The following is a 25,086-nucleotide window of genomic DNA, read 5'->3' as shown; positions in this document are numbered from 1 at the left end:
GCCGGCCCCGCCCCCTTCCGCCCCGCCCTCCCATTGGCTCGTAGCGGAAGAGGCGGGACCGGGCGTGGGAACGCAGCGATAATCTCGCGGGACTTCGCGGGGTTATAAAAGGGACGGGCGCATGCGCAGCGCAGTGGCGGGCTGAGGGGTGGTGGTGGTTGCACTCGTTTGTCCTTTCCGGGGCTTCTCTGGTCCTGACGGTGTCCCCGTGCTCCCCCAGCSCTCAGAGGCTGCTCTTCCGCTAGCTGCCGCTGCCTGGGTTCGTGTCTGTGCGACTGCGTCTCCAGCCCTGTGAGGTACAAGCGGTGCCTGGGCCTGGATGGCCGCTATGATGCCTTCAAGCATCCGTGTGGCGAAATTTGGGTGTACTTAGAGCTTTCCAGGAGAAAAATTACTGTGTTTTCTAGCTGCGCATTGTTTTGTACTGGCACCGTAAATGAAACATTGATGGTAGGTGTATTTAGGGACAAAATTAACCTTATTTTCTCACCCGAGAACCTTTGTTTGACTCTGCCTTGCAGCAGCCTGTCCTTACCTTTTCTTAATTTTACAGGCAATCCTGTAAATCATAGGCTTTTGGTGGTGACCTGCTTGAAACTCCTGCTACAGGGATTTCAGTGTGCTGTTGCTGCTGGTGGGTCAAGGCATGCTGTGAATGAAGCTGTGCCTGCTTAATTATTTTTTTAATAGTGTTTATATTATTGCCGAGGCAGGGTGGAGGTCGATCCAGGGGTTGCTGCCTCTTGGGGACCCGGGTTTGTGGGTTCCCCCTTGCTCAGGTTCTCCCTCTGGGGCAGCTCTGGGGTTTCCAGGTGGGGTGACTCACACAGGCAGGTGACTCACCCTCCTCTGGTCCTGTCCTTGGGCAGGGAGTTGGTATTTGGGGTGGTAACAGGGGCAGGGACAATGCAAAATGGGTCATAATGGGGTGAGTGTTGCTGGGCCCGTGGCTGGTGGTAGCCTGTGGGGCTCAGTATCACTTGCCSTTGGGCTTTTCCCTTTGGGATTTGGCCACCAAGGGGCCAGCTGGTGTCCCTTGCTTGGTGGAAAGGCAGCTGGGGTGGTGGCAGGGGGTGGGGGAGCCCACTGTCTCTCAGGGAATTCATTGCATTTTTGGGCACAGGCTGCCCAGGTTCCTCTTGCACTCAGCACCGTGTTCCASGATGGGGTGGGGTCCCTGAAGGAGGATCCTGCCTTCTGCACCCTCAAGTTGCCTTCCAGGGCTCATAGATGTACTGGCTGGGGCAATCATTGAGGATGGGGARGTGTTTATGGCAATAGGTCAAAGCCGTCAGGGAACCCTCCCCATTTCACATGGCTTTGTGGTTTGTGCTCTCATGTCCTARTCTATTTTCTTGCTGAAGGTGGTGGGTGAGTAGACATGAAAATACCTGTAGAGGCCACAGCCAGGTGCTGGCATGGAGGGAACACTCAGTGCTGRTCAGGAGCTCTTCAGAGACCTGTGGGACACAGGGATCGTGTGGGCATGGGGTCCCCAAAAGCCTGACAGTGCTGGTGGGTGTTGGGGGGGGATCTCCTGACCTTCAGCTCTCCTTTCCAATAGACTCAAAGGTCCCTGGGAATGAGGAAACAAACAGCAGTGTGCTGAGCAAGGAGGTGGATTTAGGCCTGGGGCATTAGGATTTAGCTGGGTCTTGCTGGTGTTGATGAGGGGGTGTTTGGGTAAGATGGGGTGGGGGGATATTTTTGGGGGCTCAGAGGACATGAGACTTTTCCCTCAGAGGACATACTTCCCTTCAGGTGTGGGGGTTGTTGTCCCAACAGGCAATGAGATGGGAGGCACTGGGGTTGTGTTTTGGGATGGGGACARGTGGAGCAGCCCTGAAATTTGGGTGATGGGCACTGGGCATGGATCMTCCTCTCCATGAGCATGTTAAGTTAGGTGAGCACTGCCATCTGCCAAGGCCAGATCTTCAAAGGCTGCTTGGAGCAACCTGGACTACTGGAAGGTGTCCCTACCCATGGCAGTGGCTTGGATGATCTTTAATTAGTCTCTTYCAACMCARACTRTTCTGGGATGCTATGAATYTCCCTGCTAGGGTAGAGGTGAGGACCCAGCTTCATGCTYTGGTCCACCCTGGGCTCACTCTGGAGATGCTTCCATGTGAGTGCCAGAGCCAGCCTCTCTGGAGATCCAAGGTCAGGGGGCTTTGCTGTTATTCAGGTTGAGGACTCAGGTAGGAGAGGGCGACACATTCGGCACCGGGGCTGGATCCYCAGGCACCCACCTCCTGGTGTCACAGAGGGTGTGGGACACCTCCTGAATCACCTCCACACTGTGCTGGGCCACCAACTCAGCCATGGTGACACTGCAGTGACAGGTGGAGGGTTGTGTCCCCATCAGAGGTCACAGCATTGTCCCCTAGGCAGGGGAGAGATGGGGAAATCTGTGCCAGGAACAGCCTGGCAGGGAGCTGGGTGGGCATGCAGGCCATGGAGACCCTCCAGATTCCTGGGGAMTGGAACCAGGACTCACTTGGAGCCCATCTCTCACAGGGCATTGAGCAGGAACCACCAGGCATTGGAAGGGGCGAGGATGATGAGGAGATGAAGGCGGTGTCAGTCATTGGTCACCCCCAGCAGCACCAGGGGAACGTAACCTGGGAAAGGAGAAATACAGGGAGGATTTCGAGGTAAAAAAAAAAGACAATTCTGGTAAATTTAACTCCTAAAATAAGTGTGAGTGGCAGACAAGGACGTGTCTGTATTTAGCTCGGAAACCAGGGAGGGAAGCAGATCCGGGTGCAGGTGTGGGCTGGCACTGTGACACCCAGGCAGTGACGGCGTGTGGCGGATGTGGGAGGGAGGCCYGTGGGAGGGCTTGGCTTCCTCTCCCTGCAGTCCTGGCCCATTTCCCTGCCCGTGCTTTCACATGTCCTGGCAGAGACTGGAGCTGCTGGCAGCTGGGGGCACCTGGGTGTTCGGGGAGCTCCTCCACTCGGTCCCTGGGGAAGCAGGTGGGTGCCCCTGTCCYCATTTCCACACTGGGGCAGCTTCACTGGGAACCACTCCAGGATGTGGAAGCTGCAAGGATGGATCAGCCTCGCYATTCACTGCAGATCCCATTAGACTCCAGAGTGAACATACTGTATTCYACCTGTCCTTTCCCACCTAGATAAACCCTGAAGATCTTCCTTTGCAAAACCCAGAGGCAGATGCATCCCCTTGCCTGCTTCAGTGCTGGACTCCTGCATTCCAGGTAAGCATCCCCCAGACTTTCCCCCCATGCTGTGCACTGTCCATGCTTATTGTTGCAGTCACACTTGAGCTTTTTGCTGTCATTAAGTGGTGACATCTGGGCACTGTGGTTTCTGTGGGTGTGCCGGGGTTTTACCAGTGTTTCCTGCAGTCTGGTGCTGTTTCTGGAGTAGGGGAAAGGCTTCAGCATGACTTGGGGTGTTTCATTTCGTAAGGGATGATGCCAGCAGTGGAAAACAACAGCTGTGTCCCATGTTGCTGCTCCTGGGTGTTYGCAGGGAGTGTCTGTGTTCCCTAAACCATGCTGGGAGCATAATGGTGAGGCATGGGATGGCATGAGCTGGCAGGAATGCCAGGGCAGGTAGCTCTGGGCATCACACACACTGCCTTTGGTTTGCTAGCACCCTGTCCATCCCTGTTGTGCCCTGCTGATTCCCACTTTCCCCTCCACAGGATCCTTTGCCCACTGATGGGAATGAGGGTCTCTCCTCCCCGTTATCTCTTGGCCTCGCTCGCTGCAGGTGTGTATCTCCAGYGGAGAGAGCCAGTAACAGGTAAATGTTCCTTCCCAGCAAATTTTAGGAAGGCAGATGTGGAAAACCCTGCTGGGGATGATTTTGGGGCTGTAAGAGAGCACCCCAGAGCTGCAGGTCCCTGGAACAGACTATGCTGAGCAGCCTGTTCAGCAGGCTGAGACCTGCTGTGGAATGTTTTTTTTATTCTTATTTTCTGTTCTCAGGAGAGGTGTTCTGCTGGCAATCGGCAGCTGAGCAGCGTGCTGCCCACTATGGCTGGTGAGTCTGGAAATAAACCCTCTGGCTCTGTCCCCTCCCTCATGGCCTCCCCTTCCTGACAACACGAGGGTGCCCAGTGGCTGGTCCCCATGATGCCACAGCATTTGTGTGTTGGTGGCAGCTGAGATTTTAAGGACCAGGGTGGTTTTGGGGGTCAAGGTGAGATGCCACCCACCCCTTTCCATCTGCAGGCATCCTGCTGATCGAACAATGCTGTGTTGGGAAGCTCATGGGGAGCTGAGCCCCCAAAACCTGACTGTGGCCTCACTCTGCAGGTTGGTTCAGGCGGCTCCTGCATAAACCCAAGCCCAGTTTAGTGGAAAGCAGCCTCAAGTCCAGCCAGTCTGCTTCATCCTCACCTTCCTCCTCTTCCTCTGCCAAGAGCTCCAGTTCTTCTCCTGATGTGAGCTTGGCCACCAGCTCCATCTCCCTGTCATCTGTGTCAGCACCGGACATCAGTGCCTCGGACAGCCCCCGTTGGGACAAGAGCTACGATGTCTGCATCTGCCACAGCGAGGGGGACGTGGAGCTGGTGGAGGAGCTGGTGTCCTACCTGGAGGGCCAACCAGAGAGCTTCCGTTGCTTCCTCCAGCTGCGGGATGCGGTGGCGGGAAGCGCGGTGGTGACTGAGCTCTGTGATGCCGTGCAGAACAGCCACTGCTGGGTCATGCTCATCACYCCTGGCTTCCTGCAGGACCCCTGGTGCAAGTACCAGATGCACCAGGCCTTGGCTGAAGCTCCGATGGCCAAYGGACGCACCATCCCGGTGCTGAAGGATGTGGATCGCAAGGACTATCCCAGGGAGCTGCGAAATATCTACTACATCTACATGGCACTGAAGGAGAAGAGCTTCAGGCAGATCAGAGACACCGTCATGCGCTGTGAGTATCCTGTGGGATGCTGATGAGACATCACTCCATTGGGATGAGGACCATGGGAAGGGACCAGATTCCATAAATTTATTTAAACACTTGATTTTTAGATTAATTGGTTGCTAATGGAGCTTATCTGCTGTCTCTGCAGACCTCCAGGAACTGTGCCGGAGCTCCACAAAAAGGATGGACTAGTGCTGGGAGCAGGCAGATGCATCCCCATGGGCATCATGGAGCTGTCACCKTTGGATCTGGGTGTGGCTATGTCCCAAAGGACCTTGGGGTTGAACCTGAGCTGCTCAGACCAGACCTGGGAACCAAAGATGGAGAGTTCCTCACTTCCATGAGGGAAGAGCAGCGCCCGCCACATCACAGTGGTGTGACCTCCATCCCGGTGGACAGGACCTCCTCAGCAGGGACAGGGACATCTGTCACGCAAACACTAAACTGTCACATCGGGTGGGTTTTGGGGTCACCAGAGCTCCTTCCTGCGCTGTACTGAGGGGCTCTGGGACCCCCACTAAGCTGACAAAGTGCCTCATGCGCAGTGGGCAGGACAAGATGAGGCAGGCAGCGACTTTGCACGGGATCGTTGCCACTACGAAAATGCAGAAGTTTTAAATGTCGGTGGTTCTTCTCATTCTCTCAATGCCCGGTTGGCGGGTTTGTGGGAGCGGGAGCCGCGGGGGTGCACGGCCGCCGAGCCGATAGGGGGCGTGAGTCCTCGGCGCTCCCCGAGGCGCCGCGCATGCGCAGTGCAGCGGCGCGCCTGAGCCATGGCGGAGGGCCCGCAGCCGAAGAGGAAGCGGGAGGAGGAGGAGGAGAAAAATGGCGGGGCCACCGCTCAGGGCGGGGTTCCTGCTGCCTTCGCGCTGTCGGACCTGCGGGTGCGGCGCGTCCTGCGGGAGTCGGCGCGGGACAAAATCGTGTTCCTGCACGCGGAGGTACCGGAGGGGGGGGGGCGATCGCTCCCGCCGCCATTTTCCCCGCTGAGGGCTCGGCCCCGCCCCCGGCGCGCGCTCCGGGCAGGCCCTGCCCCCGGCACCGCTATCGCGATTCCCGGTCACCCCCTGTGGCCTGTCCCAGCCTAGCTCCGAGCCGCTTCTCCAGCCTGGCGCTGCTCAAATCAGGCTGAGCTGAGGGCAGGGAGGCGGCTGGAGACCTTATTTCGAGCCTTTTTCTTGTTCTTTGATTCTTTTGGGTTCAAGTAGGTTGTTCGTGCTTGGTGGGTAAAGTGGCACTGCATTGCAAGCAGCACACCGACTCTGGGACTGCAAATAGTACAGCCATTATCGGAAAATTTTTAATAACTCTTGAGGTTTTATGGCCAGAGTCTGGCCACGGCGTGGGAACCATGCAGCTGCCTTGGCTCCTGTCTCCTGAAGATGTGCATCCAAGCAGGAGATGAGGATAGGGAAGCTCCACACTGCTGCTTTGGTCTCGGGGCAGTTGCTCTGCCCTGTGGGCGTGACAGGGTGGGGAGCCCCAGGAGAGCCCCGTTACTCTGCCCAGGTGGTGTGATGAGGCTTCAYCTGCATCCTGTACAGACAGGAATGATTTTGGGGAATGTTCCACACCCAGCACCTCCCAAAACCAGCACGCTCAGGCCACTGATCAGGGCTGTGGTTCCTTGGAGCAGGGTAGCAGTAAGTGCCCCCTGCCCCAGAACTTGCTCCATGACTATGATGCAAATCCCTGTGCCTGCCTCTGCCCTCTTCCTGTGAAGCGTCAGAGATGAAATTGGTGCTGTGGGTCAGCAGGAAACCTGGGAGCATCCGGGGAGGTGCAGATGGGTTGAGTCATTGCCCACATCCCCTGCTCTCCCAAACCACCCCTGGTCCCCAGTGGGGAACAAATTCCTGTTGTGCTTCCGGGCAGATTTGCTGTTTATTTTTGGATGGATATCTGGCCTATGAGGGGGTTTGGGCAAAAGGACTGGGAGGCTATGGGGTATCTGCTGTGATCCCTGACCTCAAACTCCCCACSCAGTGCTGGATCTGTGCTGATGGCTTTATTCATTCCTATTCCAGAGGATTGGTCTCTCCGGAGAGGGCACAGATGCTGTAGTCATCCTGGAAAAGACTCCTTTCCAGGAGGAGAAGATCCCAGACCTGCTGAAGAAGCCCATGAATGCAGAGTTGCAGATGCACAATGACATTTACTGCACGTTCTACCTGAGCCCTCCCCCGGAGCTGAGTGGTGAGTGCCCTCAGCCCCATGTAGGGATCTGGCAGGGCAGCTGGGAGGCTGGGATGTGGTTCCTGCCTGCTTTGGATCACAGGATGAAGTGAGATGGGCAAGTGCCACTGCTGGACCTGGCTGTGCTACCCTGGTTGTGGTTTGGTGACAGCAGCACACCTGGCCCAGGTGGGGAGGTCAGTGGGTTGTTGCCACACTGAAGGCAGTGTTTTATCCTTCTGATCACTGCCATTTCATCCCCTTTTTCCCACATCATGGACATGTGGCTCAGCTGATGAGCCACTAAATGGCTGTCACTCATTACCTTGATGGGAAGGTGCAGGAGGGCTCTCCATGGGTGTTTGTCAGTGCTCTTGGTGTTCTTGCTTGGGTAAGAGTTGTCTCCTTCCAGAATGTTTCTATTTAAAACAGTCTGCAGGGTACACACAGCTGCTTCTCATCCCAAAATGACATCTCACGGGCTTTTTTTGTTACCTGGTAAGGATAGGGAGCTTGTATTTGGGGGAGAATTTAAATGCTGGTAAACTTGAATGCTGGGGCAGATGAGCCCCATCCCCCTGCTGATTTCATGCATCTGTGTGTTCTAAAACTGTGTTAATAACCAAGTATGACAGATAGGCAGGTTGGGGAGCTGGAGTGGAAGGCTCTTGCCCTGCAGAGGGAACTCTGGTCCCAGTGGAAAGGTGTCCTGCAGTGGTGGTGCTCTTCAGCTGCCACTGGAGAGCAGGAGTGATCTTTGGGCATTTCAGTTTAATCCCAGAATCTCAGACTGTTTTGGGTTGGAAGGGACTTTAAAGCCTATCTCATTCCACCCTGTGCTATGGGCAGGGACACCTTCCACTATCCCAGGGTGCTCTAAGTCCCAATGTCCAGCCTGGCCTTGGACACTCCAGGGATCCAGGGGCAGCCACAGCTTCTCTGGGCACCCTGTGCCAGGGCCTGCCCACCCTCACAGGGAGCAATATCCCATCTAACCCTGTCCTGTGGCAATGGGAAGCCATTCCCCCTTGGCCTGTCACTCCAGGCCCTTGTCCCCAGTCCCTCTCCAGCTCTCCTGGAGCCCCTTTAGGCCCTGGAAGGGGCTCTGTGCTCTCCCCAGGGCCTTCTCCTCTCCAGGCTGAACACCCCCAGCTCTCCCAGCCTGGCTCCAGAGCAGAGGGACTCCAATGCTCAGGGTATCTCCATGGCCTCCTCTGGGCTTGCTCCAGTGGCCCCATGTTCTTCCTGTGCTGAGGACCTCAGAGCTGGAGACAGGTGGGGTCTCACCTGAGTGCAGCAGAATCACCTTCCACAATTAATTCCTTGTGAATGCTGGTGTATATTTAAATTCTGGAAGTGCAATGATAAATTCCGTATCAATGCTTCCATAAACTCAATAGCAGCCAAACCAGTTTAATAGAGTCGAAGTTAATCCGAGTGCCTTAAATAAGATGTTGTTGCAGTCCCAAGTTAAATTTTCAGGATGTTTGATGTGTCTTCCCAAAAACGCTCTTGTTTTAGCTCTGTTCCCACAGTGTAGGAGGAAGCGCTGTCTGGATTTGTCAGCCTGAGCTGTGCAAAACTACTTTTCTCCTGTGAAGGATTAAAAATTAAAGGTTTTGGTGTTACAGTAAGTTTCAGTCTGAGGAAAACTGTAACACCATGGGTATTGTTGGAAGGTGCTAAAGCTCCTTTTCTTTAGCTGGGAAAGCTCCTGCTTGGGCGCCTGCTGTATTGCAGCCTGGTAGGAGTTGCAGTGATTCCCACGAGGTGGCATTGCAAGACTGAAATCCCCTGGGCTGTCTCCAGCTCAGCCGTGCCGGTCTGTGCCTTCCTTGCAGCACTTTGCTGCAGCGCTGTGTAACTCTGCATTACTCTGATAATACAATTCCTTATTTTATRTAAGTCTTATGCCGGGTGTGAAACCCCTCTCACATATTTGAATGTGGAAAAAGCCTCTGGCTTTCTTCTGTTGAACTTTATGATTTTTAAATTCATCTTTAAAAGGTAAGTTTTTTTTCAGAAATATTACCCTGTGGTGCATGTTTGCTTACCACCTCTCTCCTTGGCAGCCCTCTACTCATTCTGGATGTCCCAAGCAGCAGATCAGGAGGGGGCTGTAGACCCTGGAGCTGCTGTCCAGGCTCCCTGAATCGGAGTGGGGAGCAAGGAGGCTTCTTCCTTTGAATAAATTAGCAGCAAATAGCTGTTCTGTGGGCACATGGCATGAACTGCTGGTGGGCTGGCACGGGGGAAACAGCCCTGTGCGTCASGAGGGGAAGGAAATTGCCCTTTGGAGCTGAGTCATGGCCCAAGGATGAGGAATGCAGCTTAAAAACCTTTACAGGAGAAATTGCTTGTGAAGCTTGAGTCAGGGTTTGACTGACCTGGGATGTCAAGTGATATGTGGAGAGCCAGGGAGCCCTTGCACAGGGTCTGTTGGCTCCTTGGTTGTGGGGTTAGAGTTACAGGGTTTCATCTCCTGGTCCTTGCCAGTTTACACTTGGGTACAAGATACAATAAAATATTTCGTAGAAAAGGTCAGACTTTGGCACTAAGCAGTTCATGGAACAATCTCCTGCTTTGTGGTATTGTGTGGTGAAGAAATTCACCTGAGGGATTTCACAGAACTCTGGRCAGCTGAGCCTTCCCAAGCTCAGCCTCTTGCTTTCTGAGTAAGATTAACCTCGAGATGCAGGAAGTGGTGATTGCAGGTGACTCGTGATGATGCCTTGACAAGCTGTCTCTGGAGAGTGTTTCTCAATGTTGCCTCTGTGGTCCCAGGTCCCTGGGGCTCTTCATTCAKCTGGGGTTTGTTAGAGCTGGAAGTGGAGAATTGCTTCACCCTGTGTCCTCCTGAGGGGAAGAGAGTCAGGTGCTGTTCCCTCTTGTGCAGTCAAACCAGYACAGGCCCTGTGTGATGATGCCTTGTTTGTGTGGTGACATGGGGAAAAGGAGGCCAAATYATGTTACTGGAGCAAATGACTCCCCTCTGACCTCAGAAGAGGTATTTCAGTCTGGGAAGCTGAATCTCACTCCAATGAGATTTTTAGGTCTGGGAGCACACCGGTGTGAAGGCAGCACCAGATGAATCTTGCTCAGCTCATTGGTTTTACTGCATGTGTCAGGGCTAAAAGGGGAAATAAAGTTTGCAAACAAGCCAGTAACGGGCAGAGTTTGTCTAAAGGGCAACCCAAACCGCTGGAGTGAGGAGAGGGAACTTTGTGGATTTGTGAGGTGTARTGTGTCAGAGCTGATGTGACTGTGCTGCTATCAAAGGCAGGCATTGCAACTTATTTTAAGGTCACTTTCTGGATGTTGCCTTGATTTAAGAGGCAGCTTATTCCTTGATGTGACAGTAACCCCAGCCTTGGCTTTCCCCTGCGGAGAGAGCAAGGGCTGATTTCACAGAAAGGGAAACATTTYCCTACTGCCAAAGATTGGATTGCAAAAGGCAGATGGTTCAATCTGCGTGTTCCCTGATAACATCCAGCTCCTCACACCCATTTGCCAAGGAGAGCTTGATGTTTGTGGCAAAAAGCCTCTTTGTGCCTGGCTGCTGCAGGACTGTTTCTCCAAAGCTATGCTGATGTGATTTAAGGGCTCTTATCAGTCCTTTAAGGAGTCTTTGCTCTCTGGCTGCAGGCTGCAGGCTGCAGCTTATTGAAAACATCTAAAAACAAGCACTACGGGAGAAGCTCTGGCTCCATTGCTCCAACATGGGGTGGGGAAATTGTGGGAAAAATGGGAGAGTGTGGAAGGAAAGTTTTCAGTCATGCAGGAAGCAATCCTCATCCCAAAAGGTGTCTGGTTTCAGGCAGTGAGGAGCTGGAGAAACTTGCAGGAGCTGCAGTGGGAAGGCTGGTTATTCTCCCTGCCTTTCCATGCTCTGGCTGCCTCTGGGGTTTGCCCAGCCAGAAAACTTCTTGCATTTACACTTAAATAAAAAGCTTGAGCCTGAAGCTGTGSGAGCGTGTGGGGTGGTTTGGAGGGTGGTGGGAGGTATCACTGTGCTGCTCTGTGTTTTGCAGGGGTGGTAAACTGCAACTTTCCTCTTTACAGTGCTTATTGCAGCTGAAGTCCACTGAGCCCCCCGAGTCCTCCTGGGATGAGTCCCAGGGGCCAGGCAGCCTTGGYTGAGTCCCTGGCAGTGCACTTGGCTTGCCTGGCATGTGCTGGCCTTGGAGACTGTGAATTCTTGCAGGCTTTATCCTTTTGGGCTTTAATTCATTCACTAAAGAGAGCCCCAGCTGTCTGGGACAAAGCCACGGGCATACCTGGCTGGGGCTGGGTTGGAATCCGGTGTTCCCGTGTGACCCCTGTGCAGTTGTGATCCTAAAACCAAGTAAACTGTTAATGGAGTGGGGGAGGTTGTGTGTTATGTATTGACTTAGGACATTAATATTTACTCAGGGCATTATATATTTAGTTAGGGCTTCRTCCAAGGAGCTGTCTTCCCACCTAATGATGGGAAGACAGCCCAGAGCTGGATGCAGCAGGAACGAGGSTTGCAGAGGAAAAGAAAACCTGCAAGAGTGCAAATGTTGACGTGTGTGTTGTTCCRTGGCCTTGGCACCTTCCTGYACCTGGTGGTCAAGCTGATTAGCRAGSTTATAAACCAAAGCTGARSTTCCTGCTGGCAAAGAGAGGAAAARGCACCCCTGCCCAAAAGTAYAAATAYGTTGTGTGTGCCCTGCGTGCTTCTCCTGGCTCCCTGGCAGGGTTAAATCTGTCTAAAACAGGCAGCAGTAGGTGCTAATGCTGCAGTGGGGTGGGGAAGAGAGTGCAAGGTCTCTCCTCACCGATGTGCTGAGCTGGAGRGGGATTTTGGCAGAGCCTGGGGACAGTGTGGCACAGAAGGGGATGAGGCATCATTGGTGAGCTCGGTGTGTTCTTTCCTACATGCGTGAGCTCCCTCTGCTCATGTTTCATTCTCTCCTCCTGACAACAGCTGCCTACAGCCCTTTYTCCCTTAAGCTCCCCAAATGGTGTTTTGATTTTTCTTGTTTTTTGGTGTTTTCCTCTCTTGTTTTTAGCAGGAGAGGGGAGAAGTGGTCAATCTGAGCCTCCTTTTCTCCTGGGCAGTTTCCCAGCACTGTGATATTTTCCCACAAACGCCCCTTATAGGGTGATCAGCCTGGTCAGTTGTTCTCTGCCCTGGCAGTACCTCTGCCTCCTGCTCATCCAGGTTCCTTCAATTAAACCTCTTGGCTTTTCATAACCTCCAGTTAATTGACGGTCAGTGCTGGCTTCCAGCATAAACCACAGCTGCTCCATGGTGGCCTCGGGCTGGCGTTCAGGAACGAGCTGGCTGATGTGACTCAGATGTGAGCAGAGACAATCCCTGATGCTTCAGCCAGCTTAGAAACCCACATCACGTGTCCAGCAGTTCCTTACCCCGTTTCCAGGCCAGGGCAGGTTTTGGGTGCCCCACAGCCTACGTGCTGCTCTGCTGCACATGGAGCCTGCCAGGAGCAGACTTGGAAACCGGAGCATGGCCGTGTGCCAGCACTGGGAGGATTTTGGGGCGAGTCTGGTCTCGCTGTGGATGTTTCCTGCGGCCGAGCCTGGGCTCAGCTGTGACTTTGCATCCTGTGTGTGGCTCCTGAGGACTCTCAGGCTCTGAGCAGGTATCAAACAGCCTCTCTGGCTGCAGTGATTGATGCTAATTAGCATCAYTGGGACATTTTGAGGTTGATGAGACCTTTAGAAGGGAAATAATCATAAGTGAACCACAGCCTCTCCTCTGCCTCCTCTTCCAAACATCTGCTCAGCTGCAGCTGCACATCAAGGAGTTCTGTGGTCTCTCATTCAAAGCACCCAGAGTTCTCTCCTCACCATGAGCAGCCACCCCCAAACTGGGGAGGTGCCAGGGAAGCCGTCATGGGTCCCTTGTACCCCCAAGCACTGTGGTTATCACCACCCAACACTGAGGGACTTCTGCTGCAGTCCTTGCTCTATTTTTGGGGTATAAAATCAAATTGTGAAAGTTTCAGCCTGCGGCTAGTTGTGGTATTTTATCTTTTGCCTTTTTTGTTTTCTCGACAGTGCTTTGCTGATCTTTTTGAGTGAGGAGAGCTACAGCCTTGTCTTTTTTCTTTGGTATTACATCATCCTGCTAGAAGTGCTAATTGAGTCCTGGAAAACAACCTTGTTTGAACATGTGTATGGTGGGAATCAGACCAGACTGCCCTTGTGGTTTGCATTTTCATATTTCATGTTACCAGCATTTTCCTGTGGATTTCATTAAGCTGGGTTTGGCATGGAATGAAAAGGCAGAGTCTCTCAGATTGTGCAGCACTAAACTTAAAAAAACAGAAAGCAGAAAACTAAAAAAGACTCAAACCATCCTCAGTCCTGGCTCTGGGAACAAATAGGTGTTTATATTCAGTGTCTAGCTAGTCTATATTCATACTTGAGGCATGAAGGACAACTTTGGTGCCCTGGTGTGTGTGTGCAGCCTGTGGTTTTCTGTGGCAGACTCTGGGCACAGACTGCAGCATTCACAGTGCCCCGGCCACTTGCCTCAGTCTTGTCTGCCTGGGGTTTGTCCAGGCTCGTGGAGCTTTTCTCCTTCTTGCACTGTTTGCAGCAGCTCTGTGTCAGCTGGGAAGGCAGCAACACTGCTGTGCCCTTGGAGCACCTTGGAGTTGTGGCAGGCTCTGTATCACACATCCAATCTTGGCCAAAGAGGGATTTTTTCTGAGGCTTTTAGCCCCGTGGGTAGGATTTACTGCTGCTGATGTCAGAGCTGCCAGGTTGACAAGGTGAGCATTTGCATCCTGTTAAATGCCACAGAAATTGCGCAGCAAAGTTTTAATCTTGAGGCAAACAGAAAATGTTTTCTTWTTGCCAGAGTAAATGATGAAGAGCTTTTTGTGGGCAGGGGGTCACTCAGCCCTCTTCCTTTGGCTCATCCTGAGCTGGGTTGACCTATCAGCTCACGTTGTTTGCTCTGGATCTGTCCCTGTGCCTTTGACCTCTTTGCCTCCTATTCTTGGGGCTCGAGGCCAGGCACTCTGACTGAGCTCTGGGAAGGAGCTTATCCTTGGAGTTCATCTGGTTTGTGGCTGGAGGAAGTTGCTGGGTGCGTCCTGTGAGCTTCGGATTTAAGTATGAGGWAGATGTGTCCCTGTCCCTGGGGTTGTGTTTCTGTCCTGGTGGTTGGCTGCACATAAACACTGCCCTGGGAGCCCCAATGTTCTAATAGGCCTGAAAGAGCTCTGTGTGGAAAAACCCAGACAGCAAACTCCTCCACCTGAGCTGGAAAGACAGGCCCTGACTGTGCTGCTGGGTTTTTCTTCCTCCAGAAAAGCAGCAGCAGCAYGGGAAGCTAAAGCACTTGTTAGCTTTCCATGTCCATTCTCCCTCTCTTCAAAATGTCTTAGTGTGGCATTATTTGGAAGGGAAAACAGATTTATTGGGGACTGAAGGAAGCAGTGTGGGTGGTAACTCAGTCAATGTGTTTGTTCTTAGAGATCAAAGCCACAGTGGTGTACCCTGCCACAGAGAAACACATCCAGAAATACCTGCGCCAGGAAGTGCACCTCATCCGTGAAACCTGGGAGGATTACAAGAACATAACCCTGCCCTTCATCCAGTCCCAGAGCTTCAGCATCCAGGTATGGGTAGCACCCTGTCCTGCAGACACAGATGTCTTTAGTCTTCTCCTTTAAAACACTGTGCTGTCAGAAGTCTCCTCTGAAACCCAGGTTGGCGAGAGGGGAGCATTCTTCCCCATCTCCCTGTTGGTTGTGTTGGCAGTTCCATGGTGCTGTCCCGTCCAGGACATCCTTTTCCATCTTTGCAGAAAAACATTTGCCTTGCAGCCRTACTCCAAGTTGCCTTTCCCAAGGTTTCTGAAGTTTTTCTTCCTTTCCAAGGGTGGCTTCCAGGTATTGGTGCTGTTCACTGGGCTTCTTAGGAGTCTATGGGTTGTGGAAATGGAAAGGCACAGATTACACTTGGACTGCTGCATCACAACTCACTCCTGCCGTGGGTCCTGCCATTCAACCCCTCAGTCCATATTACATGTAGTGAAATTGTTACTTTCAGTGCCCTCTTGCCTCAGGCAGCCCCAGCTTTTTCCTTGGTTTTATCCTTTTTGACTGATCCTCTCCGTGTCTTTAGGGACAATTCATGCCAGCCCTTGCAGAAGAAACCAAGTCCTGGGGCTGCTGAGGCTTTCCATTAAAAATAACTCCCCAAAACTAACCAGGATCCTTGGATGCACCCCCCTTCCCTCCAGTCTTTCCTGCTGGTTTAAACTGCAGCATTTATTAGCTGGAGAAAGGCAAGAGCATGTTTCCACCAGGCCACAGCCTGCATGGAATATTTTCTCTGTGCTTTTGCTCCCAAATCTTTTAAGTTTCCTGGTGTAGCAGCTGTCTTCAGGAATTGCTAAAGCTCTCACTCTGCCTCTTCCCACCAATGCTTGTGAGCTGATTTCTGTRCATAGAAACATTCCTGGTGACCATCAGGAGCATCTGCTGAGAAATCAGTCAGTCCTTGACCTCTGAGATTTGATAATGCTGCTCCTTGTCTTTATCCAACTGGTTTTGCTGAGTGGAARGGGAAATGTGAAGGGTGACAGAAATACCAGGAGACTACAAAGGCATCTGTGTTTCCTGCTGGAGGATACAAAGTGGGGATGCTTTCAGGAAAATGGTTTTATTGTGCTGCCAGTCCGTGGACATGTGTTCTGCTTTCTGGGCTTGTGCTGGGAGCAGCAGGAGCAGTCAGCCAAGGAGCTGCCCATCACAAGACAGCCTTGGGTTTAAAATTCAGCTCATCTGATGGGTGAACTTATTTAGGGCACTGATAGCTTGGCACTTGTGATCAGAGCAGGCATAAAAACCCCAACAAAAGGCAAACATCCGTTTTTTGCTGAGCTTCCCACTGAACTTTCCTCCTGGGGTTACAGAGCACAGCAGGCTTGTGCCATGCTTTCCAGAAATCAGTTGGAGAATCTAATCTCTTAAGATGATGTGTAGAAGAAAAGATCAGCAATTTAAGCAGAAAAACCCAGATCAAGGGAAGACAAGTTATTTTTCCCCTCCAGATGTATTAGGTCAGTTCACATGATCCTAAGTGTTGATTAGATTAATTAAACTCGTGATGGATTTCCCTAAAAGTGTGTGTGRTGTGCACAGGGCCAGCAGCTCAGGTTTCTTGGTGTGAGACTGGCTGYACCTTCCCTATCCACCTGGGGCAACCCAAATGTTTCAGACCTATATTTGGTGGGGAAAATGATATTTCCAAACATTTTCAGCTTCTAAGCTTTAGCAATCTCCTGCTGCCTTATATTACCTTCCAGGGATCTGGCTGAGGACTCCCTTGCCAGTACTTAAGCCAGGCTTAAGCTAAAGCATTACATGCATTTTGGAAGTGTAAAGAAGGATGCTGGGAGCCAGGGAGAGCAAAGATGCTTTACTGTGCTCTTACTCTGTCAGTTGTCCCCGGTGTCTTCCATTTCCATAACTCTTCTCTGAATGGTGCTTTGCCTTGCAGGAGGAGCACGGGGGGATAACCAGAGCAGGGATTGCAGGCAGGCTGGAGGCTGGAACCTTAAGTATGGAAGAAGAAGAGTGGTGAGCTGTTTTCTAATCAGCCAGGGAGCCAAGAAACATGCATTGCCCAAAAAAACACAGGCCTTTCGTATCCCTGCAGTGAGCTGCCAGCAGCCAAAGCCACATCCAACTCTGCTCCTTCCTCTTTGAATAGGGAACAAAATGAGCCAAGTTCCCTTACAGACCTGGTTGTAAAGATTTTGCTGCAGCTTSGGGGATAAAAAAGGTGTAAACAGCTCTGTGGTGCTGCAAGAGGTATGTGCTGACCCCCACAAGAGCTGGGTTCCACTTTTTTTACTGAAGTGCTCATAATATTTTGGAGTTTGTTGGTTGTTGAAGTGTTTTATGGCTAATTAATTACAAATTATTTGGTCATCTTAAATTAAAATTGGGATTTTTTAATATACTTTATGCAGAGAATGTGCAGTAATCCACGATCTTGGGCTAAATGCACCTGAGATGTTGGTTTTCTATTCTCTGCTGATTTWTAAATCATGTATTTCTCTTTCAGTGGGTGTATAATATTCTGGAGAAGAAAGCTGAGGCTGATCGAATCGTCCATGAAAACCCAGATCCTTCCAATGGCTTTGTTCTGGTTCCAGATTTAAAGTGGAATCAAAACCAGGTTGGTTTACTCCTCTAATGCTGCCTGTCTGAAAGTAATCCAGAGGAAATATCCACTTTCAGACTACTAAGAGCACCCTAAGAGAGTCTGAGTAGCTGCCCTTGTCATTCTGTGCACAGTGTCATTAGTGATGCCGTTGCCAGGGCCTCTTAGCACAAGCTGATTGTGGATGCTGCAGACCCAGCCTGTTCTCTCTGCTGCTGGGATGTATTCGTTAGGTTCATTTTGACTTTTCTGTATCAGCCCAAATGCTGTCAGGATGTGTTTGAACCAAAATCCTGTCTATTTGTTCTGCTGAACTTGTATGGGGTTTGGTTTTTTTTGTTTGGTTTTTTTTTTTTTTTTTTTTTTGCAAGCCTTGACTTGAGGTGCAAACCAGGCAGCTCTGTTCTCTGGTTGCTGCAATTAACTCTCCTCCACAGTGTTAAACAGATGGTTGTAGCTGAAGAGCAGCTGCTTTTGCCCTTGTGGGAGTGGCCACTTGGTGAAAGTGATTTTTAAGACCAGACTGTAATCCTAAATTGAGAATTATTTCTTGGGCTCCAGCTCTCTTTCTTGCTGTAAATTTGGGGAGGTGAAACTCCATGCACACACCCCTTTCTTGAAGTTGGTGGCATCAAAAAAAGTCCCCACTGCGTTTCTGATCCTCAAATGCTTCTGCAAGGGTGCACGTGGGGAAAGTTGCTGTATGGTTAAGGCTTAGAAGTGGAAACTAAAACTCAAAAAAATGGGAACAGAAGCCTGCTGGTGGGCAGCACCACCCTGTGTGTCTGTGCAGGGAGCAGCTGTTTGTGGTGTGGAGCTGAGTTGTCTCAGGGAGTGACAGGGGAGTCACTGCAGGGTAGTGTCTGCTCCCTGTGAATTCCGTGTACATCAGCTAYTCCAGAAATCCCCTGTCAGGTGGTGATGGGGTAACCAAGCTTGAATTTCCACTTGTTCACAGCCTTCTTCCTGAAGAGACTTTGCAGCACAGGGGATACATGTCCAGCTTGCAGGATGTGCCCTGCTCACTGCTCTCCCAGTGGGGCAATATTAGGGATCCTAAARCATGCAGCATGCTGTCCCTTTCCTGGCTGTGAGCAAAGCCTCGGTGGAATCCTTGCTTGCTGCAACCCAGCTTTGCAACTCACATTGGGATTGGACTAAAATCAATCATAGATGAGCTAAACTTGGTGCTTCAGCTTTCTCTGGAAATCTGCTGCATCCACATCTCCCAGCTGGTGTGGTCAGGGAGTGCCTCAGTAGTAGGATTTGTCCTTAGGTTTCCCCATGTTCCTGTCACCTCTTGGAATGCTGAACAGGATCTTCTGGACTTCTCCACAACTGCTGGGCTGCTGTCTGCTCCCTAGTCATCCCTGGAGCTATCTGGGCCCTTTGCACTGCTGATCTTGTTCCTAGGCAGGTGAAACAGCATCCCAGGAAGGKTTGTCAGCTTTACCTTTGAGCCAAGGAATTTCTTCGTAGCTGTGGGTGGCACTGAGCTGGAGCTGATCCCCACGGCCCCGGGGCTGCCTGGGAGCACCAGTTCCTTCTGTACATCCCACCTGACAGGCAGGGCTGCTGAATGAAATGAGTCCAGCTCCCARCAGGACTCTCCCAGCCCTCCCTCAGAAGTCCTTTCAGCACTGTGGCCTCGCACTCCCATCGCTCGTGGCCCACAAATCCTGTGAATTCAATTATTTCAGGCTAATGGATGGGGGGAAAATTTCTGTTTAGCACTGTGAAATCTGCTGGCCTCAGCCTTCTGGGTGCTGCTGCCCAACCTTGATAATGGTTTGATGGTTTGAGTTGGTTTCTTGGGTGTTTTTTTWTTTCCCCTTTTTTTTTTTGGTTTTTTTTTTCTCCCACAACTTTTGAGTTGATTTCAAATCCGCAGGAGCCCTGAGGCGTTGCCTGAAGCAATGCCTGGCATGACATCATTCCCGGCCTTTTTAGCAACAGGCTTATTTGTTTCAAACAGCAACATGCAGATGTTCTAAGGAGAAGAGCTGTTTGCTTTTCCTCCCACCAGCCAGCCCGGAGCCAAAGAGCACAGGCTGATCCATTGTGTTTTTCTGGAGCTGTGCATGGGAATCAAATGGAACCATGAGCATGGCTGTGCTGCCTGGGTGCAGGAACAGCTCTGTGCTTTGAGAGCCCTGCGAAGGGTCCTGAGAGCATCCTCTGGCACCAACATCTATTTCCAAAGAGCTGTGTTGGGTTTCTCACAGCCCTGAGGAGATCTGCTGGGTCTCAAATGTGCAAACTATTTGCTTTCCAGTGTTCATATTAGAARGTCACTGACTGAGCTGAAGGAGACTGGGGTTTTTGTTTTTACTTTTTTTAAGTGTGATGATCCACAACTCTGTGTCATGTTAAACATTGAACGGGATGAGCGCTTCGGGGGGTGCCAAAGGTGTGCCTGAGAGCTGCTTAAGGGACATATTTTAACTGCCCTGCATTTGCACAGTGACCAGTTAGGTCTTGAAAATTGCTATTTATAGAACTGATAGGACTCAAAAGTGGCCAGCTGTTTGCACAGTGGRAAAGTGGGAAGCTTTTCACTGGCAAAAAATTTCAGTTTCAGTTTTGGCCGCTGTGGTTCACTGTAAATCCTTATCTGAGCAATCTGCAGATCACCCATCACTGTGGGGTGTGCATGGAGGGTGCTGTCAGACCTCCAGGCTCCTGGCTGGGGCTTCAGTGACCCCACATATCTGGGTGGGTGCCTACACCTTGTCTCCAGCCTCAGTCACACAGAGAAAGCATTTTTGAGGTGCTCAGGAGATTGTAAAGGTGGAAGAGCAGCACTGAGTGCAGTGCTCACAGTGTGAAAGCACTGGCTCTAAAGCTGAGCAGGTATTTATGATCCTATTGTTTATGGRTTGGGATGAGGCTGTCCTCTTCTGGTCATTTCTGGACAAAACCCAGTTTCTTCAGAAACAATACTTTGAAGTGCAGTGGGATTGTGGGTGAGCATTGGGAGATTCAGCTCAGTGTGGGTGTTGAGGACACGTATCCCTGTGTGGCACAGGTATCCCTGTGTGGCACAGGTATCCCTGTGTGGCACAGGTATCCCTGTGTGGCACAAATAAATGTTGCTGTATAACAGCCTGGGAAGCTGTGAATGGTGTTCCAAGTCCAAAGTGCTGCTGCCTCCGTGTGCTCTCTCTGTCCCCTTCATGTCCCCTTCATGCCTATCCTGTCTCTGCAGCTGGATGACCTGTACCTGATCGCTCTCGTGCACCACCGAGAGATCAAATCTCTGAGGGACCTCAGGGCCGAGCACCTCCCACTGCTGAGGAACGTCCTGCAGGAAGGGAAGGTGAGCTGCTCGGCACTCCCTGGGTTTGCTGGCACAGCATCTGCCTGGGGACTGCTAATCAGGAGATAATAAGTCATGAAACAGGGCTGTGCTGCCCTCTCTGCCCAGAGACCCCAGTTTGTGCTCTCCATCAGTGCCTTCCCCAGATCATGCCATATCCAGGTGCTTTAGGGATGCTCTGTATTTCCTGTTAGCAGTGAGATCCTGATTAACACCCCCTCCCAACCCCTTGCCTGTTCTCACTGGCTGATGTGTTTTTCCACAGGGTGTGTTTGGGAGATGGATGTGCAGTAGCTTCTCTTTCCTTCACCGCKCTAGAATTTGGAAAGTAATTGCACTGGGGAAAGTGGGAGATTAATTAAGAGATTAGTCAGGGGATTGCAGCGAGCAGAGCCGGCGTGCCGGAGTTCGCCGTTGCTGTTTATAGCTTTAATTACACTGGCTGGTAACAGATCCTTGTTACTTTTCCAATGAGTTGGAGTGATAAGGGTGAAAGGGAAAATGATATGGGTGGATGGCACGTCCCGTCATGGGGAGATAAAAGTGGGGCAGCCGGAGGCCTCGCTCTGTCCCTTGCAGGCTGAAATGGAGGATGAGGAAGAGTTCTGTCCTTCCAAACCTCTCTCTCTCCCTTGCTGTGTGGAAGCAGAAATCCCTTTTACTTTTCCAGCCATGCAGGGATGCTCTTTTCCATCCATTCCAGGGTTTTGCCAGCTCTGAACTCTGTGTTTCCCCTCCACAGGAGGCCATAGTGAAGCGCTTTGGCGTGCCGGGCTCCCAGCTGCGGATCTACCTGCACTACCAGCCCTCCTACTACCACCTGCACGTGCACTTCACTGCCCTGGGCTATGATGCACCAGGCAGCTCCGTGGAGAGAGCCCATCTTCTGGCTGATGTCATCGACAACCTGGCCATGGACTCCAYGTACTACCAGAAACGGGCTCTGACCTTCCCCCTGCGGGCTGATGAACCCCTSTTTAAGAAATTCCAGGAGGCAGGAAAAGTGTGAACCAGCAGAGGTGCTTTTGTAAATTTTTTTTAATGAATACCCGTTTTGGGGCTTTTTTTWAAGGTTGTGTTCCTTTTATGTTTTTTAACTCTGTTTTTGTACAAGGTGGGGCTGCTGATCCTTTGCTATGGAAACCGTGTTGTCTGTTCAAGTCCATTAAAACATTGAATAAACCCATTTGAGAGTGCTGGATTTTACCCCAGACTGGGCACCTCTGGGATGTGGTGAGCAGAGGGGTTTGGGCAGGAGTGGCTGTGTGTATCCATCTTTTCCACCATCCCCAGATGTCAGCCCAAACAGGGCARTAGGTAGATGGACAGGTCCAAAAAACCCTGCAGTCCTCAGAAAGCTTYATGTGTTCCCTACACATTTACCCCTGGGAGTGGGATTGCAGCTTTCCTAGAGCAGGGAGGGGTGCCTTGCTCCAAAGAAACCCAGTGACTAACCCGAGTCCTCGCCCTTCCTGTCTGGCTCCGTGGAGACAAGCAATGTGTGCTGCCTGATCCCCAGCCCCAGAGCCATCACCTCTCTGCTGCTCCTTAGTCATTTCTGTCTGGAACAGCCCCGTGTGCAGGGACAGCCCCCTCCTGACAGAGGCTGCTCAAGGTTTTGCAAGGATTATGGGTTAAAGACCCCCCAAAAATAAATAATAGTGCCCTTCTTTCTGCCAAGGTGGGAAGTRCCAGGAGTTGGATTCAATGATCTGTTGTGGTGGAAAATGCAGTTTCTGTGGATGGAGGGAGCTTGCTCAGCCCCTCAGCCATTGGTTCCCTGGCAGCTTCTTTGCTGAGCACCAACCTCTGAAAACTTCATGAGTTCTTGTGGCCAAAAAGGCTCTGGTTTCTGGTCAGTAACCACGGATGTAATTGCAAGAATCATCTCACTGGTACCCCAGTCCTTTGCTCCTTTCCACACCCTGAGCTCTAAGTGGGGTTTTTTTGCTGATGGGGGGAAATCCCAGATGTGATTGATTTTTTCCAGGCTRTTGGCTGTGCCGAAGCAGGGCCTGGAGCCGGCTGCAGTGAAGTGGCATCATTGGAGCTGCCCTGGGGCTTTGCTCAGCTCATCCCATTTATTTATTCAGGTCAGGCAGCTCCCTGATGCCTTTTAGCAGMAGGGAGAGGCAGAGCAGCTGGATGCAGCCACCTTCCCTTATTTCTCTGCAGAAATTCCCATTTCCTGGGACAACAGTTGGGCTTGATGATCTTAGAGGTATTTCCCAAATTATTATTGGTATCTAGAAATGCAACCCATAGTGAGAAAGCTGTAATGATCTGCTGGGAGAACCTTGTGTTTTTGCTTCAGCTCTACCCACCTGAGCAGAGCAGAGCTGGGGCCAGTTGATTTGGGCAGCTGGACATGGTCAGCAGCCTTGGCTCTCCCATGGCTCTCCCCTTCCCTAGGTATTAAATTGCTAAGGGATGGGGATGAATTTTTTTCTATACCAAAGCATTCCTCTGCCAAGAGGGAGCTTGGTCTCCCTGGGTAAGGGAACATCCCAGTTTCATGCCCTCACCCAGACCAGCCCAGGAATGGAAATGGCTGAACAACAGACAGGCCCATCCTGTCTCCCAGGAAGGCTCCTTTGTCCTCAGGTATTRAAAAAACACCCTCAGTCTTGAAAATAGACTCTCTGAGGGCTGTGAGAGACGACCAAGCAGCGCAWCTTCCACAGACCATCTGTCTGGCTCCCACTGGAAGAATCCTTTTCCTGGGAGACAGCACTGGGGAGCAGAGGGATACATGGAGCCAAGCACAGAGGCTGTCTCTGCTTGTCCCAAAATAAAGGGTCAGGGAGAAGAGTTCTGATGGATCTGAAGCGTTCAAAGGATTAATTGAGGTGCTGGCCTGCAAAGCCAGAGGGCATTTCCAGGCTGTGGCTTGAGGAGGGGTGAGCCCGAGGGGATCCAGGACAAAGCYGGCTTGTGCTGGGCATGAATTGCCACATTCTTGTCCCTCTGGAGCAGATGCTGTGAGCCCGGCTGAGGGTGTCCCCTTCCTGCCTTCTGAACAGATCCTGCTCGTCTGGCTCCTGCTTTGGCCTTGTCACCCTTTTGGGAGTGTTTTGGCTGTGGTGTGATGGATGGCACAGCGTCTGCCCATGCCCTGCTGGGGCAGGACACCAGTCCTGTCCTGCACAATCCTGTCCCAAACCCTTCCATTTGTGTGAGTTCCTAGGGGCTCTGTACTGGGTGAAGGCAGAGCTTGTTGCAAATTCACTTCTCAAACAGCCAGCATTACCCCCCTCCCTTTTCTTCTCCAAATTACTCGGCGCTCATCATGCTGAATTAATCCAACTGGCAATCTATCCTTTGTAAATTAAATATTAGGGCAGGGTGTAGTCATTAGCAATGACTAACTAGCCAGTGAAGGCTCCTGGCACTCTGCTATGACAGCAAATCCATTCAATTTTCTGGGGGCTTTAAACCCGTGTTGTCTGCCGGGGCTGTGGTGGCTGCAGGAAGCTCGTGGCTGGTTTTTGGGTCCACCCAAGATGACACAGGTACCTTSTGACTGCTCCATGGATGCAAACAGGTGTCCTGAGATTCCTGTGGGATGGACACAGCTGGTGTCCAGCACTCAGTGTGGGATCCCATTGCTTCCCCAAACCTCAGTGTGCCTCTTGGCACAGAGGTCCAGGCCAGGCAGCTCCCTGATTCTGGGTTTGCATCTCTGCAAGGGCTTCCATTATGCTCCCAGTCCTCTTGACGTTGCCCTGGGCCATGGGGGGATGCTGGGGATGGAACCATCCCCCCAAAACGAGCCCATCCATCATCACCAGCAGGACGCAGCTGCTGGGGACTGAGCAGATCCTGGGAAGCAAAGTTTGCAGCCTCTTTTAATATTCTGTCTTGGGGGCAYGGCAAAAATAGACATTTGGGATGCATTATTATTGCTGGAGCTTCGTTGAAYGCCTTTTATTATTTTCAGATGCAATAAACCAAACAGAGGAACCCATGAGACTGAAGGGTCAAAATATCCTTGGAGCAAATCCCTGCCGAGCTGTGGCCCCACTAATTACCCCGGATCGTCTACAAGCCTGTGGCAATTAAAACCTAATTATGGCCAGTTTGCCTGTCACCACGGGTAAAACTCTGCCCCACTTCTTAATAGCAAGGAAACCCCATCCTAAGGAGGATGAGGAAGCAGGGGAGGATTCTCTTCAAATATTGATGCAGTTCCCTTGGCAGGATCAGATGTGTCAGCTCCACAGGTATTTTATCGAGTRATATTGGCACAGGCACTGTTATCTCAGGGACTGGCAAAACTSACCCTGGGCAGGAGGGATGAGCTTTGAGACTGTAGAAATAAARGAAGTTTTGAGAGAAATAAAAAAAAAGCTTCAAAAGCACAGAATTGATGGCTGATTTTGTGGATTGTGGGGTGGGATGGAAATGGAATCCTGTGGGAGAGCAAGGTGGCCTGACATGGGACATTCCTGCGGTGGGGGGTTAATTTATTTTCAGGAAAAAGAAAAATACTTAATATTAGCTGATGATTTTAAGCAAAGCCATC

General features: G+C 51.5%; 2 protein-coding genes across 9 annotated transcripts; both read left to right on the top strand.

The window, feature by feature from the left end:
• Window positions 1–146: 146 nt before the first annotated feature.
• Window positions 147–5,591, top strand: TIRAP (TIR domain containing adaptor protein). Of its 8 annotated transcripts, none has more exons than XM_057382051.1 (8): window positions 147–450; window positions 554–634; window positions 2,518–2,654; window positions 3,137–3,220; window positions 3,673–3,740; window positions 3,959–4,013; window positions 4,289–4,894; window positions 5,037–5,591. In XM_057382051.1, exons 6-8 carry the CDS (start codon window positions 4,007–4,009, stop codon window positions 5,078–5,080), a joined length of 657 nt encoding a protein of 218 aa, XP_057238034.1. In that variant the 5' UTR covers window positions 147–450; window positions 554–634; window positions 2,518–2,654; window positions 3,137–3,220; window positions 3,673–3,740; window positions 3,959–4,006; the 3' UTR covers window positions 5,081–5,591. The 8 variants fall into 8 exon arrangements, with proteins under 8 accessions (XP_057238034.1, XP_057238033.1, XP_057238036.1 ...); XM_057382050.1 differs by having other exon boundaries at window positions 3,673–3,773; XM_057382053.1 differs by lacking the exon at window positions 554–634 and having other exon boundaries at window positions 147–296; window positions 3,673–3,773.
• On the top strand, window positions 5,592–21,752 carry DCPS (decapping enzyme, scavenger). Its single transcript, XM_057382049.1, has 6 exons — window positions 5,592–5,829; window positions 6,916–7,084; window positions 14,540–14,685; window positions 17,144–17,257; window positions 20,451–20,561; window positions 21,304–21,752. The coding sequence occupies exons 1-6, from the start codon at window positions 5,662–5,664 to the stop codon at window positions 21,568–21,570; spliced, it is 975 nt and encodes a 324-aa protein (XP_057238032.1). The 5' UTR covers window positions 5,592–5,661; the 3' UTR covers window positions 21,571–21,752.
• Window positions 21,753–25,086: the final 3,334 nt, after the last annotated feature.

Source organism: Malurus melanocephalus, unplaced genomic scaffold, assembly GCF_030028575.1.
Source record: "Malurus melanocephalus ecotype Western Australia unplaced genomic scaffold, MMel_1.1 scaffold_548, whole genome shotgun sequence".
Classification (NCBI taxonomy): domain Eukaryota; kingdom Metazoa; phylum Chordata; class Aves; order Passeriformes; family Maluridae; genus Malurus; species Malurus melanocephalus.
This window is presented reverse-complemented; position numbering and strand designations above follow the sequence as displayed.